At 42.5% G+C, this 20,006-nt stretch overlaps 1 protein-coding gene across 5 annotated transcripts in view; it reads right to left on the bottom strand.

Annotated features, from left to right (window-relative positions):
• ACAD10 (acyl-CoA dehydrogenase family member 10) overlaps positions 1–20,006 on the bottom strand; it is a 50,968-nt gene that overhangs the window by 20,291 nt on the left and 10,671 nt on the right. For all 5 annotated transcript variants that reach the window (XR_014295673.1, XR_014295674.1, XM_082640158.1 and 2 more), the window contains exons 4-11: positions 19,386–19,580; positions 15,228–15,386; positions 14,370–14,529; positions 12,725–12,866; positions 7,511–7,579; positions 5,816–5,997; positions 1,666–1,816; positions 429–574 (exon numbers count right to left, since the gene is read on the bottom strand). Coding sequence is in view for 3 of the 5 variants with exons in the window: in XM_082640158.1 (XP_082496284.1) it covers positions 429–574; positions 1,666–1,816; positions 5,816–5,997; positions 7,511–7,579; positions 12,725–12,866; positions 14,370–14,529; positions 15,228–15,386; positions 19,386–19,580 (1,204 nt within the window). In the remaining 2 variants the exon portion in view is untranslated. The remainder of the gene's footprint in view (positions 1–428; positions 575–1,665; positions 1,817–5,815; positions 5,998–7,510; positions 7,580–12,724; positions 12,867–14,369; positions 14,530–15,227; positions 15,387–19,385; positions 19,581–20,006) is intronic.

The following is a 20,006-nucleotide window of genomic DNA, read 5'->3' as shown; positions in this document are numbered from 1 at the left end:
GAAAAAGATAACTGCAACAAATAAAAAATCTTACCTATTTCCTTCATTTGTAACATTTTGATGGATTAGAAGCATGTAATATGTTCTGTTCCAAGAATTTATCCTAGGAGTATAATTTATATACAGGCAAAGATATTACTACACAGATATTCACTGCCTTTTTTTGTGGAAGCACAGGGAAGGTAATATTTTATAAAAAAAAACAAAAACTGGAAACAAATATCCAAGTAGGAATCAAACCAAATGCCTTATTAAGTTAATTCTATAACAATGAAATCCTATACTGTCGTTAAAAATGATGCTGTAGAAGAAATACTCAATACCTGAATTTCACGCAGCCCCATCACAAACTGTTTCAGCATAGTTTGCCCAAAAGCTTTGAGAAGAGCGCTGGCTCCATCCCTCATTACCCCAGCGGCAGTTCCTACCTGGCTGAATGGGAAAGCTGGATGGCAGGTAGTGAGCCAGGCAGCTGTAGGCCACATCGGCAAGGGGGTCGCCTAAGGTAGAGAGTTCCCAGTCAAGGACGGCAAGCACCTCGGCCGTTTCCGGATGGAACAGCAGGTTGTCCAGCCTGCAGGAGCCACAGAAGGGATGGAGACAGCGCTAAGAAAACTGACTGCTAGGGTGTATTCTGTGCTGGGCGTCTTCTGACCCCTTCAGAAGCACTCCCCACCCCTCCCATGTGCCCGGGAGCCTGCATGGGCTGCATCCACCAGCTCCCTTGCCCTTTGGCTCAGCTGGGAGCAGCCAACGGGACACCAGCAGACAATGGGAAGGGGGCCTGCACATTAATTCCCAACCCCCCTCTCAGCAGATAGCTGAGGGACAGCTGTATTCCTCTCCTGAGGGCCATAGCTTTGGTCAGGTGGCCCTCGCCACATAGAGACCATGTCTGGGTTCTGGTAATTACTCCTTCCCGAGATGGTTTTAAAACAGGTCGCAATTTTTTGACACTCCTACCACAAAAGAAAGAGTCTAATCCTTCACCCCTGGAAGCAGCTCACTTCTAACAATTATAATACAGGTGGAAGTGGTGCTGAGTGACTCCTGAGACAGGGACAGAAAAGGTGATCAGCTCCCCGCTGGCCCTCTCCCCTCAGAACACACAACTTTGCAACCGTGAGCCACTAGGTAAGAAGTCCAGCTGGAAGCTGCCATACTGGGAAGACCAGGTGGGAAACCACTGAGACACAGAGAGAGGCTCAGGGAGCCCAGCTCTCCTCTGCCCTGGTGCAGGTGTGAGCGAGCCTTCAGGCGATTCCAGTCCCCCGCCTAAGACCCACCTCAGTGGCTCAAACAAGCCATCCTGTCCCAGACTGCAGACTCATGAGTAAGATCATTGCTGTCGCTGTTGACAGCCACGCAGCTTTGGAGTTGTCGTTACAACTGAAGCCCGTGCTTGTACCTTCAGACCCGGGGGGTGGTACTAACTCCTGCTGTTGCATAGGCCAGGCCCCCCATCACAGAGAATCATCTGGCCCCAAATGTCAATAGTGCCAAAGCTGAGAAACCCTGCCTTAAAAGCCACGCACAGGGAGAGCCCGTGTAGTGGATAATTGTCAACTGTAAACTGGGGCAAGACCAGCTGCTTAATTTCCCCTTCAAATACCCTTCCCATCAGTTTCCACAACTAAGTATCAGCCCTCCTCATGCCCAGTCGACCTGAAGTCCCCATGCACCACTGTGGTCTGCTGCTGCCTGGGAAGGTGGAGGGGCAGCCACTGGATAAGCCTCTCCATTGGCGGGATGGTGCTGGTTTCCGAGGCTCGATACTGCTTGATCCATGTTTGTACCTGGCGTGCAACATAGTCCCCTGAGGGAAAGAGGATTAGAACATGGTGTGCCAACTCAGCAACCTCCAGAGGTTTCGAAAATCAGCCAGTGCGATGAAACCCTTTGTAACGTCTGAGGCATCTTCTTCCCATGACTAGAGAATTTCCCACATGATGTTCCTGCCCCCTCAACCTGGAAGCCACTGCTGTTTTATCTTGGCTGGATCTGTGTGATCTGGGCATTGTTCCCAGCCACACAGCCTCCGAGCCTGATCCCTGGCCCTCTCAGATCCTATGAGCTTCCTAACAGCCTTTAATAAATCCCTTCTTGGCTAAAGGACAATGACTGGCTAAGAGCACAGGCTCTGGGGTGGATGGATGGTCTGGGTTTGGTTCCCAGCTCTGCCATTGTCTGTGTTATCTCAGGCAGGTTACTTTACCTTTCTATGCCTTTGTTTCCTCATTGATGAGATGGCCCTCACAGAGTTGTTGGGAGGACAACAAATATGTAAAGCCCCTGCAAATGTTCCTGGCATGTAGTAAGTACTACATGAGTATTTGCTATTATTCAGTTGTTTGCTACCAGAGTTACCACAGTTGAGGAACTTGCAAGTTATATCTGGGACCACAAACTGGAGGGAGTTCTGGAGTTGCCTGGCTCACAGTTAAGCTTTTCAACTAATTTAACCTCTCTAAGCCTCCACTGCTTCATCTGTACAATGAGTGTACTGCCACCTATATTCCCTAGGACCACTGTGAAGGCCAAATGAAGTCCATATATAATATGCCAGACACAGAAGGCTGCTCAGTGAATAATGACCATTATTACTGTCACTGTTATTAGTTGTCAATTGACAATTATTGTCATTATTAAAACAATTCATAATTAATAAGACGTCACACCACTAGCTCTAAGTCAAGCCCTCACCCCTCATCTGAGAGCAAAATGTTCCCCAGAAGCTTGAAGACAAGGATAGAGAGATTGGGCTCCTTCTGTGGAGTCTGCTGCACACTCAGCACCCAGACACCTGTCCTTCGGAGGATCCAGCAGGGCTGGATGAGAGGTGAGATCAAAATCCACAGGCATTTAACCCCAAACAATTCAAGCCTTTAGAACTAACTTCCAGTTTTCAGAATTATAGGAAGTAGAAGACAGCAGTAAATGAAATCATAAGGTAACAATCAAAACAAACCTATAATATACATACCTGGTCCCTTAAAAATTCATTAAAAAAAACAAACAGTGAGGGTACTGTTCTAGATTCCTCGATCATATCCCGATTTGGAAAACCAACCAAAAAAACTCACTTATAAAAGATGTAAGGGGGGTAATGAGGAAATCTGAATATGGACTGGGTTTTATATATTCTGGGAAAATGGTAAATTTCCTTGGATGTGATAATGGTGCTGGGAGATGTCCTTACTATTAGGAAATGTAGGAAATGCGTACTGAAGCTCTTAGGAGTCAAGCGCCAGGATCTCTACAACTTTGTCAATTGTGCAGATAGAAACAGAAGGAGCTATATAAAGGAATATGGCAAAAGTTAACCATTGTTAAAATCAGTCGTGGGCATATAGTTATTCATTGTACCATTTCACATTTCTAGAGTTTGAAAATTATCATAATAAATTGAATACAAAGGCCACCAGGAACTGAGTCTTTGCGGAAGGAGCCCCTCAGGAAAATCTCCTATATGGATTTAGGATGTCCCCCTGCCCCCCACGCACACACACCACCCCAGTGCTATACACACTCCCTTCTCGTGGGAAGCAGATGCAGCTGTCCCTGCGGCTCTGGCTCTGTTGGCCACTGGTCCCGAGCAGGCCTGCCAAGGCACTAACGCCCTTCCTCCCCAAAGCAGGCTGCCCTCTGGGATGAGAAAAGAGAATTATAGGTTCCCTGCAGGCCCTTGATGGAAAGGTTCTTTGCGATAACTAGACTGGACCTAAAGGATCTGGTCAAAAGTCCCTTTTGATCAGAAATCATGTTGCTGTGCTTTTTCTTTTCCTTACAAGTTTAAATTTGTTCTCTTCAACAAATCATATGTTCACATGGCTCGAAATTAAAGTGACAAAAAGGAGTGCAATAAAGATTTTCTCCCATCCCCCTGCCCAGCCACTCAGCCGTTATTCCCCAAAGGCAACCCATGTGACCAATTTCTTAGGCATCCTTTTGGAGATATCTTCACGTGTGCAAATAAACATTTAAATTTATTCAAATATACCAATTTTACACAAATGGTGTACTATCTATATATAGCCAATGCCCCACGCAGCAGCTGGGTTCCTGACATAACTTGAGAAGAAAAGGAAGATCTGATGCCCCTGTAAACTGGATCAGTGAATGTGAAATTTGAGGAAGCTGCTTTATGAGATAAGGCTCCAAATACAGCCTGCGGCCTAGGAGGCTGACACTGAGTCATACAGAATCACACCAGATTTCTGCTTTGTCTCTTTGTCAAACTAACACGCCAGTGGAAAGTGCATCAAAACAGTCTACTTTAAAAATAAAAGGCAGAGGATCCACTCAGCACATGGGAGAGGCCTCCTTAAGCTGCTCTCTCTCCACTGCGGCATGGGATGTCACATTGCCCATTGCTTCATGTGACAGAGGCTTTATCTCCATTCAAAACACTAGGACAGGTGCCATCTCCTTTGCTTTTCACATCGGCACTGTGAGGCGGGCAGGGCAGGGTTTTTTAAATTTTTTTTTTTTTTTTTACTGAACCTTTACTGTTGAGAAAACTGTAACAGAGTAATGGGACTTGCCCAAGGTCACCCCACAGATAAGCACCTGACTTCTGGTCTAGGGCTCTTTCCACTTTGAAACAATGGCTCAATATAGGCAACATCTATGGTCTTTGCCTGCTGACCCTTTTACTGGTAACTAGGGCTCCCAGATAAAATAGAGGATGCTCAGTTAAACTGGAATTTTGGATAAACAACAAATAAATTTTTACTGTAAATATTTTCCAATGACACCACCAAGATGGAGGGGAGCCCCACTAAGCTGGTAACTCTGGTCAACAGGTTAGTGCATGATATGGATCAGGCTGCGTATGGAGGGGGTGAAGAACTCCCTCAATTGGGGCTGTGAAGTCAGCAAGCCTGCTCTGTGGTAGCAAAGTTTCTCAAATGGTTAGTTTTGAGAACTCAGATCATGTGCCTATGGAATGACAGAATTTTAGGTAACTTGGTAGAAATGTGTCAGGAAGTTGATGTACTTTAGACACATACTGCAGCCTTTGATATGGTCCTAGAGAAAACAGGCACATTTTGGTTAAAAGCAGAGAAAGAACAAAATACAGCTTATTTGAGAGATTCTTTTTGACCATGGTCAACAATGCACACTGGTTGAGAGTCAGATAATCTTGAATGCTGCAGGGCAGACAAAGTGAAACTCTTTGGCTCATGCTAAAGTTTCTGCATGCAAAAGCATGAAGACAATGGTGATGGTGGCTATAAAAGTGTGTGCATTTGTCAACATTCGTAAAATGCTACATTTCAATACAACTGACTTCTAGAAAAAAGGAAAAGGGAAAACCTGACAATACCAAGTGCTTCCAAGGATGAGGACCAACTGGAACTCTCAGACATTTTTTTAAAAAAAGAAAGAAGAAAACAGAGACAAATTATACAAACAAATACCTTGGCATAATGGCATTTAAAAAATATATCCCTAAATATTTCCTCTAAATATTGTAAAAAATATTTAGAGGAAATGGTGAAAAATGGAGAAGAAAATATGTATCTTAAGTACTTTTGGCCAGTATCGAAAAAAAAAAAGATTTAAATGATACAGTGAGATAAAAGTTTCAGGGAAGAGAGATTCTGTAGTCGATGAAGGGATTTATCTCAGGACAAAACACCTAGGTAAGTGACACTTATACTAAAATGAAAGTGGATTTCCAAGTAGGAAGCTAACAAGCCCACCTCACATTTACCAGTGGTGCCTTAAAACCTGGGTACCATGGAAATCATGAAAGCAGAGGCACCAGTGAGGAAACATCAGCACAGAAGACAAGCGGCCCCGTGCTCACCGTGTTTCCCATAGTCTTCTAGGCCTGCGGCCTTGAGGTCCACACTGTGAATCTTGCACAAGACTCTGTTCATGGCAGTGTAGATGGCCCGCCTCTGGCTGGGCTCCAAGCCTGGCAGAGAGGGGTCTTTGTAGATGAGGCCCGGGCAGTACTCCATCAGATAGAAAGGGGTGCCGATGACCCTAGCAGGGACACAGACAGGGTGTTTCAGTGGCCCATGATGTGGCAGGCTGTTAGTCATGGCACTGCTCTGTCCTGTGTGTAAGCTTTGAGTGCTGGGTGGGAGTTCGGATCCAGAGTACTGGAAACTTCCTTTTTCCTTTGCACATAAGCACAGGGGTTAGAGGTACTCCCTCCCCAAACCAATCCACACACACACATCCCTGTCTACACTTCCTTGCCAGCATGCCTCTCTTCTCTTTGGTCCACTTGTAGAAGCCATCGGAATGGGATTAAGTGTGATAATACAGGAAAGCAGCACGTTGAGAGGGGGATTTGGAGTCAGAGAACCAGGCTTAAGTGCCACCTCTGCCCTTCCTAGCAGTGTGATCCTGAGAAACATATTAAAGCTCTCTGAGCTTTGTTTTTTTTAAATCTATAACTCTTCAAAGGATAGTTATAAGAATTAAGGGAACAAATACATAGGGAGTGCCTGGCATATGTTTCTGGCTTCAGTGAGAGCTGGATAAGTATCCCTTCTTGTTATTGATGTTATTTTCATCATTATCCAGTGGTATGAATGGCATATACAACACCCCAAAGTATTAAGGTGACACACCAAAATGTCATTAATCCATCTTTTTGTCACTACTAGAAATCAGTTTAGTACTCTGAAAAGTTGTTTTGAAAATTCTACTATTATAACTATTCATCCTGACTTGAACATGGCCTAGATATTAAATTATATTATTAAATTATTTTTAATTATCTTAAATGTAATATTGCTGTGGTTATGAAAGAAAATGTCTTTATTCTTAGAAGATGTATGCTGCCTGAAACTTATTTCAAAAGGTTCAGTGAATAATAATTTATATACATACATAAAAGATATACTTATTAACTTACAAAATAATTATATAATTATTTAATAAACTTATTAAATTATGTTATAAAACATTTTTAGAAAAATGTTATATATAATTAACTATTTCTATAAAATTATTTTATATAATACACCTATTCACATATATACACCTACACATACATACATATACATAGAAAGCAAATGTGGCAAAATGTTAACAAATGTTTTCATCTAGATGAAGTGTAAATGGGTGCCCACTGTACTATTTTTTCTTCTTTCAACTTCTGTGTATGTTTTGAAATTTTCATAATTAAAAAAATTGGGAAAAAAGAGACAGACTCAGAAAGCATATTATAAAGCAATTCAAAAACAGTTTAGAAAGCCCACAATAAAAAAAATTAATTAAAACAAGCAACATGAAGCTAGATGGACATATATTTTTTAAATGTTAGAAAAGATATTTCCTACCAATTCTCACGAAAGCAGGCATTTATCTTTCAGGATAACTTAAAGATCTGTGAACTTCTAGGGGAGGTTACTATAAAATCTCTTTTCTCTTCTACCCAAATTTTACTTGTCTTTACTCTAGGAAACTGGAATGTGAGTTAGCATAAGGACTTTTCTCTTCTGTAGCTTGAATACACAATAGAAAAAATAAATCTGAACATTACCTTGAATCCTCACAGAGGTCAAGAACTTTGGGGACGGGGACTCCAGCATTTGCAAGGGCTTTCATTATCCTGCCAGAACAAAGGAAAATGAGAGACACTGCTAAATGAGATGACTGGATATTCTTGAAATTATTTTTTGATTTAAAAATTTTACATGCAGAAGTTAAAATGGAATGCTAAAATTTAAAAATTTCAATTGACCCAAGAAGGCAAAAAGGCAAGGAGAACAAAAGACAAATGGGACAAAGATCAAACAGCAAAATTATAGACCTGAGTCAAACATACTGATAATTACACTAAATTTATTAGAGTAAACATTCCAATTAAAAGACAGAAGTTGTCCTACTGGGTTCAAAAGCAAGACTTAATATACTGTCTATAAGGGACATGCTTTAAATATAAAAACATAGATAGAAATAAATAAATAAAACAAAATATGAAAGGATGGAAAGGGAAGTTCCATGCAATTGGTAAGCATAAGAAAGCTGGTATAGCTATATCAATATTAGAAAAAGAGACCTTAAGGCAAAGAGGACTACCAGAGATAAAAAGGGACATTTCAAAACAATACAAGAGTTAATTCACCAGGAAGATATTACAATCATAAATGTGTATGTGCCTTAAACAACAAGGTCCTACTGTATAGCACAGGGAACTATATTCAATATCCTGTGATAAACCATTAGGGAAAAGAATATGAAAAAGAATATATATATATATATATAAAATACGGCATAAAAAAGAATATATATATTTATAACTGAGTCACTTTGCTGTATAGCAGAAATTAAAACACAACATTCAATCAACTATACTTCAGATTACAAAAGTAAATAAAAAATGTGTATGTGCCTAATAAAAGAGCTTCAAAAATACCTAAAGTAAAAATTATCAGAATGAAAGATAGAAACGGACAAACTCACAATCATAGCTGAGACTGCAAAATGCCTTTATCAGTAACTGACTTTATCAAAACTACACTAACTAGAAAAAGTCAGTAAGACACAGATCTGAACAACACTACCAGCCAACTTGACCTGATGGACATTCCTGTAACACTCACACAGACACTGCAGGATACACATTCTTTTAGAGTGCACACAGTATATTCACCAAGATATATCACGTACTGGTCTATAAAATAAGTCCTAATAAATTTCCAAGTATCAAAATCTTTTTTTAAAAAATAAATTTATTTATTTATTATTTTTGGCTGCATTGGGTCTTCGTTGCTACGTGCGGCTTTCTCTAGTTGTGGCGAGCGGGGGCTACTCTTCGTCGTGGTGCGCGGGCTTCTCACTGCAGTGGCTTCTCTTGTTGCAGAGCCAGGGCTCTGGTTGCACGGGCTCAGTAGTTGTGGCTCACGGGCTCTAGGAGCGCAGGCTCAGTTGTTGTGGTGCATGGGCTTAGCTGCTCCGTGGCATGTGGGATCTTCCCAGACCAGGGCTTGAACCCGTGTCTCTTGCATTAGGCAGGTGGATTCTTAACCACTGCACCGCCAGGGAAGCCCCAAGTATCAAAATCTTACAGAGTATTTCTAAGACCTAAATAGAATTAAACGAGAAATTGTTACTATGTGATAGCTAGAAAAAGCCCAAATATTTGGAAGTTAAACAACACACTTCCATATAAGTCATGGGTCAAAGAAGAAATCACAAGGGACATGAGAAAATATTTCAAACTGTAATAATAATAATAAAAACACATGTCAAAATTTGTGGGATGCATATGTGCTTACAAAGTAATTTATAACTTTGAAAGCTCATATTAGAAAAGAAGGAAGATGTTAAGTCAATGGCCTAAGGTTACACCTAAGAAGGTAAAAATACACCCACAGTAAGAAGATGGAAAGAAATAAAGCTCAGGGCAGAACTAAATGAAATAGAAAATAAACCACAGAAAAATTAACAAAACTAAACATTTGTTCTTTTAAATTATCAACACAATGATAAAGTCCTAGGTAGACTGATGAAAGAAAGAGAGATAAAATACTATCAATCCACAGCAGGAATGGTAAAGATGGGAAATCACTACAGATCCTACATACATTAAAAGGACAGTAAGGGAGGACTTCCCTGGTGGCGCAGTGGTTAAGAATCCGCCGGACAATGCAGGGGACATGGGTTCAAGCCCTGGTCCGGGAAGATCCCACATGCCGCGGAGCAACTAAACCCGTGCGCCACAACTACTGAGCCTCTGCTCTAGAGCCCGTGAGCCACAACTGTTGAGCCTGTGTGCCACAACTACCGAAGCCTGCGCACCCAGAGCCCACGCTCCGCAACAAGAGAAGCCACTGCAATAAGAAGCATGCGCACCGCAACGAAGAGTAGCTCCTGCTCGCCGCAACTAGAGAAAGCCCACGTGCAACAACGAAGACCCAACACAGCCAAAAATAAATTAAAAAAAAAACAGTAAGGGAATATTTTGAACAATAAATTCAACTGTTAACACGAAATGGACATATATACCTTTATATATTTTATAATATAATTTTATATATTTTAATAAATGTATAAATTCCTTGCAAATTACAATTTACCAAAACTAAGGCAAGACAAAATAAAATACCTGAATAACCCAATATTTATTACATCAAACCCATAATCAAAAAACTTTTCCTGTGGGATAGGGAGGGTGGGAGGGAGACGCAAGAGGGAAGAGATATGGGAGCATATGTATATGTATAACTGATTCATTTTGTTATAAAGCAGAAACTAACACACCATTGTTAAGCAATTATACTCCAATAAAAAAATTTTTTTAAAAATGACATACTATAAAAAAAAAAACTTTTCCTAAAAAACCTCCAGGCCTGATGGGTTTACCGATAAATTCTATGAAACATTAAGGAAGGAATTTTTTTAAATAGAAAAATAATTAGTCGGTCTTATCACCAATAACTGGCTCCTGCTTTTGGCTGCCTGCTGTCCTTTCCCCTTTTCATGTTCTGATAGTAATACCTAGACATTCCTTTGGGAAACAGCTCTCCCCCACTGTAGGTTCACATGGTTTGGGTGAGAGTGACTCAATCCTGATTCCAGGGTTGAGCACAAGACCCAGATTTGGCCAATCTGAATAATGCATCCTCCTCACCACAGAGATTGGTTCAGGAACAAAGCTGTGACCCATATTGGGCCAACGAGTCAATCTCAGGAGATATGCTGGAACGTTCACTGTGGTTATCAAGGAGAGAAGTGTTGAGAGATGGAGAGAGAGAATGAATGGGTCCTGGTGACATTATTTGGGGCCCTGGATCCAGCCATAACTGAAAGGTTTAGATAATGAAGCCAATACATTTTACCACTTCTCCTCCTTTCTTTTTTTTGAATACTTAAGTCAGGCTAGGTGGGTTTCTGTCACTTACAATTTGTACTAACAAACGCAAACATGACCAGGGTAAACATTTTGGTGTGTTCCTTTCCGATATTTTTGTTTCAATGTACAAGTCTTTACAAAAAACATAGTTAAGACATATACAAAAGACAGATACAAACAGCTCGTATCTGTTTTTGCTACATTAAAATTTTATTTTTGGCAGAGTCCCCTGGTGGTCCAGTGGTTAGGACTCGGCACTTTCACTGCCATGGCCTGGGTTCAGTCCCTGGTTGGAGAACTAAGATCCCCAAGGCACAATGGGCGGCCGAAAAGGAAAAAAAATTTATTATACACATTTTAATTTTATTATAGGCATCCTTTTATTGGCTGCAATAATAGCATAATCATTAAGACTGGGGTATGGAATCCTACCAGCCCTGGGTGTGAAGCCAGACTCCCATCACTCACATACTAGATGTGTGTCACTAGTCATGTTGCTTAACTTCTTTAAGCTTCACTGTCCTCATCTATAAAGTGGAGATCATAATAGGACCATATCAGGGAGTTGTGAGAATGGTTTGAATTAACAATATATTCAAAGCATTTATTTAGTGCCTGACACATACTAAACACTCAGTAAATGTTAGCTATTACTATTATGTTATTGTTCCAACAAGCAGAAATACCAAGGTTTGCATAATCATTACTCATTTATTGTACCTGTAGGTTTCCAATTTTTTTATTATAAACTACACTGCAGTGAGCATATTAATGCATAAAGCTTTTCTCCCTATTTAGAACTATTTTTTAAAAGAGAGATCCCCTATTGGAATTATTAGGTATAAAAGTATGACTACCCTGAGGTTTTTATAAATTATGTTATACTGTTTTCCCAAACAGTTTTCCAAATTTGATTTGGCGTTTTATAAGCAGATACCATACACATTTCATCTTCAAATGCACATTTTATTCCTTTACTAAAATGGAAATTCTGTGCATTCTTGGATTTTTCGATGTCCTTCTAACACTCCAGAATTCCTCAGTACGCTAGGAAGTTGGTGAGAGTTCACAAGCAGGATGCACAGAGACAGTGGGAGTTTTACATTTCAGGGTTTCTCTTCTACAAGCACACACTCACTATCACACGGGCACATTTATGAATGCTCACGAATAGCTACAGGTTTTTTCCTGAAGGCTTCATAACTGTCAGTCATCAGTCCCCGTAACACTTAGAGAAGTCAGATTCAAGAAACCAAAAAGTCAGAGGAGAGACAGTAAATGGTGAGAAAGAAGAGGCCAGGAGCCGAAATCACATTTTCCTTACTACTCTCTGCAACTTTCCTTCTGCAGAACATGATAGGCTGGAAGGAAGGAGGAAGAGGAAGAGAAAGCCGTCCAGGAGAGGAAGCCCCACTCTGGAGTCCAGTCATCGCACTGCCACTCACTGTCCAAGAGTCTGAAGCTAGTGTTTTTCAACCTACTATGTTTAAATTTTCCTATTCACAAGGCAAAAGATTTTATTTTGGATGGGTTGTAATACATTTATTGTTTTAAACATTTTATTATGAAAAATATCAAACATACATAAAATTAGAGGGATTCATATAAGGAACCCCAGGTTTCAATAACTATCAACTCACGGCCATGCCTCCTTGGGCTATGACCCCACTTAATAGAGGCTCAAAAAAAGTCTAGTCTCCTAGAGGTTTAGGTAGAGAAAAGAGAAAACAAGCTCCTGAATAAAATTAGGTGACATGTTCTTATCAGAAATAATTTTGGAGAGTCATACTTGTAATTTAAATGTCTCAAGGCACTTTAATGGAGTGCTGATTGGCCAGCTCAGGGGCTGGGCTGCGGAGGCCGGGGACGGCGAGCACGCCCCCAGCTCTGAGAATTTACCTGAACTCCCTCTCTATTGCATGCGCGGATGGGAGCAGTGTCCCTGGCGGCTTCTTCCTCAGAACCAGCTGATGTTTAGCCAGCCTGACGTAGTAGGTGGGATTTGACTGCCCGTGATCAAACTGAAGGAGTTCCAGTGGGCCTGCAAGTTTGAAAGCAAGGAAAACTCACACCAGCTCTGGAGGACAAATGCGGACAGACATTCTTTCTTTCTAACGAGTGCTGCATACGGATGCAGAGCGCCCTGATTTGGAATGCACTGTAAGGAAAGCAGCTCCTCCCGGGGTACCCGACGTGACTGCGTCCCAGGCACCACCACCCCCCACCTCCAGCTCGAGGCCAGAACATCACACTACGGTGCGGCAAAGGCCGCTGGATCTACACGACAGTTTTCACCTTGGGCAGGTGTCCAGCTTTGTCCTTCCTGCCAACTCCTGCTCCGTAAAGAAAAGGTTTTTAGTCCTGTTTGTAAAACACAAGCACAGTCATGGAAACCCGTCTTGCTAAATGGAATGCTTTAAGCCGAGGATGAAAAGTGCCCTCACTTGAAAAGTGTGCCCCTCACCCCATACTCGGCCACACCACGCCTGACAATGATGTGACAGCTGAAAGGAGCTATGCAGAGGCCTGCAGCTCGAGCCAAAGCTGCTTTCAGGAGATGCGTTTCCCACCCCAGCAGGCTAAACTCTGAGGCTGCCTTGCAGAAACAGCCTAATTAACCCTAGTCTTCACAATGAGATGAACTCTACACACAGATTCGCAGGAAATGGGAGTTTGCCTGACTTAGCTGGTCTCATCAGAAAGGGTCCCTCAGCTTTGCAGAGGCTCTAAGAACAATCCCATCACTGGAAAAAATCCTCATGCGAAGCTGCATACAGAGAGTACTTTCAAATGGTACAGATGAACCGGTTTGCAGGGCAGAAATAGAGACACAGATGTAGAGAACAAATGTATGGACACCAAGGGGGGAAAGTGGCAGGGGGTGGGGGGGCTGTGGTGGGATGAATTGGGAGATTGGGATGGACATATATACATGAATATGTATAAAATGGATGACTAATAAGAACCTGCTGTATAAAAAAATAAATTAAATTAAAAAAAACGTACTTTCAAGGATCAAACTTTATCACCAGGTAGAAATTTCTTCAAAAGTTCGTGCAACTATACTTTAATAAAATAAATTTAAAAAGAAAAAGGTCATGAGGCACCTGTTTTTCTGAGGGTGGAATGTGAAGAAGGAGCTAGAGGTTCCTCTGAAGAGACAGAGACAGCTTGTCACGTTTTAAATTCGTGCAACTTTTAAGTCACCTTCACAAAACAGGCTGTCATCTCAAAACACTCAAATACCCCTGGGCACATACTGCAAGTTCCTCTCCTCCGGGACAGCCCTTTGCAGGCGATTGCTGCCACACCACACTCTCACATGGAACAAGGGCCAAGTACACTTTGGGGATCCATAAAAAAGGAAGTCAGTGCTTTTTTTCCAAGCAAAACAGAGCAGCACTCGGGTCCACTGGGCTCACTGAGCGCACTGGCTATTTTCTTCACCACATGGCATCGTTGTCTCCAGCATATTCCGCTAAGAACTGAAAGTGTGAACCAGACTGAAAGCCTAGCCTTTACCAAAATGCAGAAGCTTAACTACCTGTGACTTGGGTCCCCAGTAAGTCTTTGAGGTGCTTCTCCAAGGAGTCCTTGGGAATTTCCATCGTCTTTCTCACCGGGCGAGTGTTTGGAACAGCCATTCTCAACGGAAAACCCAAAAGAGTTTCCAGTTCCTTTACTGCAGTCTCTGGGTCATGAACCTGGTTTCACAGAGAATATTGAACATGGACGCCCAGTCAACCCTGCCCCACCCTCCTGCCTGTTCTCTAAGAGGGTACTTTCTTAGAGGGAAATATAGAAGAAGTCAGTTCTCTGAGCAAGGACTTTGCAGCCAGGGGAGTCAGCTCATGAGAAAGCCTCAGAATGAGTTTCCTCCTCCCATTTAATTCCTAACCACATTAAGCTTTCTTATCTGCTGGGAAGAGTGCCGGTTAAGAGTGAATGATACTCCCTCGTGCCAGGAGGGCAGAATATTGTGCTTCAGTGTCCACTCTGTCCCTATGGGCCCATCAGCTAATAACGAAAACCCAAACGCAGAAAGCTGGACAGATACCCCCGCCGCCAACGTGGCTTCTCCTGCTTCAAAGCATGGGGTGGCCCGTGTGTCTGGTAGCTGCTGGGTCCCCACCCAGAGCAGCATCACCAGGCCAGCAGAACTGTCACCCGGAATGTCTTAAGCCTGCCATTCACCTCCCTGTATAACTCTTTTCTTGCTTCCTATTGAAAATACAAGTGAGCAGTCACCTAGATTTCATAATCAATAAAAAATAAAAAGACTATGGCAGCATGGGTGAAAACCACTAGAGGCACCTGCAACTACGAGTGTAAGAGGACTGCATAGACATGCTTACACTAGTGCCTGGGGCACAACAGGGGTTCGAAAAACAGTGACCTTTACCTTAATGGTGTGAATACCAAGGCTGGCAGCTGCTTTTAGATTCGGTCCAAGATCATCCAGAAAGATGGACTCAGAAGGCTGCCGGCCTAGCCGCTCCAAGCACAGCTTGTACATCCTGGCATCTGGCTTGCAGACACCTTCCAGGCAGGATTCCACAACCTGAGAGGGAGGGACAGGAAGGAGAGATGAATGTCCCTAAAAGTGGTGTTCCCACGTACACCCAGTATATTTTCTGAAAAGCAGAGCAGAAGGAAGGCAGTGGAGATTTGTTATAACAAGTACCTTAAGAGTGTCATGATATAAAATGATGCTGCTTTTTTAAGAGGAGTGATTTGGAAATACTGGGTTACAACCTGAGGGAAGACTCAGAAAACCAAAGCTCTGGTTCAGACACAGTGGGTGACCTTGTGCAAACAGCGAAGGTACTATGGGCTTCAGGTTCATCGTCAGGAAACCAGGAACACTAACAGCCATCTTACCTATCCTAACGGTAGCTGGGAAACAGTGAACTTCAATGTGTTCCAAAATGACACAGCAGTTTGCTAATGTGAGGTATTGTGAATGCACAGAACAGAAGAAAAGCTGCACGTTTCAGTTTTAGGGAAAGTATTTCACCATTTTCTCAGAAAGATGGCACTGTTTACTGTTATAAAAGAAATACGACTTTAATGTCCATATTTCAGAAGTTAAAAAACAAACAGCTGTACTCAGCCTAGACAGATAAATCCCACAGGAGGGCTAACACCAAAGAGATCGTCAGTGGCAAAGACATGGTTCCCTTTCACACAAAGAGCCTCCTGTATCCTGACAGCCTTGCTTCAACCTGTATCTGATCCAGAACTGGTGGGGTGCTGCTGAGGGTTCAGGAGAACCCTGAAACAGCTGTCTCAGTGTCAGGCTACCTCTGATCCAGCAACCCCAAGTCCTCTGACACTGTCCCCATGGCTTGATCTCCTGTGAGCAGGCCTAAAATGTCCATAGAGGCCTGTAACCAATACCCTCTGGTCTGCCCAAAGAATAGAACTAACTCCCTCAGTCACTCCTGAATCGACCCTCGCTCTCCAAGACCAAGGACAAACCTGAGGGCCCCTCCCTCTCCTCCAAACTCCCATTGTTCAAGGTTAGAGAAGAACTGCCTTTTCAGACAAATAAATGTTCTGAGTAAGTTACTGACTCTTCCTGGTCTCCTAAGGACCTGAATGAGCTAAAAGAAGACAAAGAAGCTCCTTCTAAAGAAAATGTCAACAGTGGGTAGCAGAGAAGCCAGGTGTTTCAGACACCAATAAAGGCATCATGGGATAGGAAAGCAGCACAGCTGTGCCAGATGACACAAGAGGAGAGGGGGAGCAAACCCTGGGGATCAGGGCCTAGTCTGACAAGCAGACACCTCCTCTCATAGGTGAGTACATTTGCAGAAGTGAAAAAATTCCTGAGATTTAAATTGGATAAGATCCCTGGACTTCTTGTGTTCTATTTTGCCAGATGAAAAATTTCTGAGGTTGTGTTTCACAACAATGTGAATATACCTAAAATTACTGTCCTGTATAATTAAAAATGGCTAGGATGGTAAATCTTTTTTTTTTCATTGTACTACATTAGCATTTTTTATTTACTTTTCTTAAAAAATAAATTTATTTATTTATTTATTTTTGGCTGTGTTGGGTCTTCGTTGCTGCACACGGGCGTTCTCTAGTTGCGGTGAGCAGGGGCTACTCTTCGTTGTGGTGCACGGACTTCTCATTGCAGTGGCTTCTCTTGTTGTGGAGCACGGGCTCTAGGTGCGCAGGCTTCAGTAGTTGTGGCGCGCAGGCTCAGTAGTGTGGCTCGTGGGCTCTAGAACGCAGGCTCAGTAGTTGTGGCACACTGGCTTAGTTGCTCCGTGGCATGTGGGATCTGCCTGGACCAGAACTCGAACCTGTGTCCCCCACACTGGCAGGCAGATTCTTAACCACTGTGCCACCAGGGAAGCCCCTAGGATGGTAAATCTTATATCGTGTGTTCTTTACAAAAAAAAAATAATAATAATGTAAAAGTTTTTACTTAAAAAACAAAGTAGATGGGGACTTCCCTGGTGGTCCAGTGGTTAAGAATCTGCCTCTCAATGCAGGGGACATGGATTTGATCCCTGGTCGGGGAACTAAGATCGCACATGCCACAGGGCAACTAAGCCTGTGTGCCACAACTAGAGAGCCCACGTGTGGCAGCTACTGAGTCCGTGCTCTCTGGAGTCCACGTGCCACAACTAGAGAGAAGCCCACGTGCCACAACTAAGACCCAACGCAGCCACAAAAACAAACAAAAAAAAAACATTACCCTTTGCTTACACCTGGACACAAGCAAAATTTCAGACATAAAACATCCATACTAAAAAAAAAAACCCAAAAACAAAGTAGATGAACAAAATTTAAAAGCCACATACACGTCAGAAGAAACAGATTTCTGTGACATTGAAAAGTTCAGGAGCAGCCTCCAGTGATGATGGGGATCACAGGAATGGTTCCATTAGCTTTACTTCTACCAAAATAATTTTTTCCTTATAGCTTTAGAGAACAAAAATGTAAACCCTTCTCTTGAGGAAACAGATTTTCAAAACTCCAGGTCTCCTGCAGACATAGAATGTGAAAATGGATCTGAAAAGCACACACCAGAGAGCCTGTGAAGCCTGAATAAACAAGTCCATTGTTTTAAAGAAGCTCACAAGTCCTTACATAGTTGAAGGGCCCAATATGAGCCTGGCCAACTGATTTTGTCCAGATGAAGATATATCCCCATAGCCACACTGGAGGGGAGGAATCTCTGAAAATAATTACAATGTATTGAATACTTACTTATCTGCCAGGCACTCTGTAAAGTGCTTTGCATGCATTATACTCTGGGATCCACACAGCTACCCTAAACAAAGAAAATTCCTACTCCTGAACTACAGGTGAGGAAACTGAGGTTCAGAGAATCAAAGCTACTGCTTATAGCAAGCTGCAAGACAGGATTCAAATCTGGCTGAGGTCCCTGAGCACCAGAAGGGGAGGATGCTTGGAGGAAGGCTGTGCTGTGGACAAGCGGGGAAACCAACAATTAAAGTGGGCAAGGAGCCAGGCAGCTGTGCAGAGGGAAGAGGGAGGAATGAGGAGGTGGGAGGTGAAAAGAGCATTAGGTTGGGTCATTAATTTCCCATATTTGTGCTCTGAATTTTCTGCCTGTCAATCCAACTAGATTTTACGTTCTAAAATAGCACTATCCAATAGGACTTTCTACAGTGATGGAAATGCTATACTGTCCTGTCCGACATAGTAGTCACTAGCCACATGTAGCGACTGACAACCTGAAATATGGCAAATGCATATTCCAAAGGTCAGGGCTTGTGTCTGTCACACTGAACACAGTATCCCCTCATGCCTAGCCAGTGCCCGGCACACAGTCACTGCTTAATGAGAATGTGTTTTCCAACCAAATGAAGTTTAAGCAAGTCAATAATTCAGTAATTCATATCTGTCCCAGGATAACGATATACTTTCTCTTAGGGAAATGGGGAGTCTTTCACAGAAGTAACCTCCTGGCACAGAAGACCACCTCCTGACTCAGAATCTTCTCAGGTACTTTCATAGTCTAGCCCTTCATGTGCCGTCCCATACGGTAGCCACTAGCCATATGTGATTATTTACATTTAAGTTGAAATGAAATAGAATTCCTCAGGGCCACTAGCCACATTTCAAGTGTTTAATAGCCATATGTGACTAGTAGCAACCATCTGGACATTTCCTTTACTGCAGTAGGTTTGTTTGCACAGCACTGGTCTAAGGATTAATGCCATAGAAATAGAGGGCAACGGGGTTGATCTTTGAAGAGAAAAGGTCGAAGGGCCCGTTAAGAGGTGAGGGCTGACGAAAGTGCATGTGTTATCTGATGACTAAGGTTCGACTCCAGAATGAAAGGGAGTCTCTAAAGCTGAGGTTTCAGTCAGTTATCAAAGCCCATAAATGACTGACCTTGCTAAGAGCTCAGTGATATTTTATAAGTCTTGTTTCCCACCTGTTATGTTTAATCAAGTGTGTGAATAAAAAACCCATTCACTCAAGACCTACTGAGAGGCAGCATTAATGCTGCATCCTGAAGCAAGGACACAGACTTGATTCGGATTATTCTGGATCACTGTGAGCTTACCACATCAAACTGGTTCCGGTCCAGGGGCAAAAAGCTCTTCCCATTGGGAAGATAAAAATTATTGCTCAAGACTGCAGTCTGAAGGCCTTTAGCCCGAATCTGAGTTATGGCCTCAGTCATCACTGGGAACTGCTTTGCCACTCGCTCACTGGTCAGCAGAGAGAAAAAGGAGTCCAGGGGCACGGAGGTCTTTGACTAAGAAGGGGGGAGGGGAGAGGAGAACCAGCCATCATTAAGAGTAAGAACAGCTTGTCACCAACACAGAAAAACACATATTCCTGGCTTCCTACCACTACCTGGTGTAGGACCCCGGGCCTTTGGCTTGCTGCCAAAAGGAATTCCCTCCCTCAGCCCTTGTGCAGAACTTTGTATATAAGGTTGTAAAAAGTGGCTTAGAATTAGAGTTACAGTGGTTAGAGAATGGAGCTATTTATATCAGTATTCCAGTTAAATGAGTTCTTAATTTCACTCACTCATTGTCAATTTTAAAAAGATTCAGAAGACCCTAAGAGGTACATTAAACTCTATATGTGTATTAAGCAGATGTAATTTAATTTTTAATGATCCAGAGACATTTGATGATTCTGCATTGCCTCAACTTCACCATTACGAACTGAATGT

Source organism: Mesoplodon mirus (assembly GCF_964341445.2).
Source record: "Mesoplodon mirus genome assembly, chromosome: 13".
In the NCBI taxonomy this organism is placed as follows: Eukaryota; Metazoa; Chordata; class Mammalia; order Artiodactyla; family Ziphiidae; genus Mesoplodon; species Mesoplodon mirus.
Note: the sequence above shows the minus strand (reverse complement) of the source record. Positions and strands in the feature narration are given on the sequence as shown.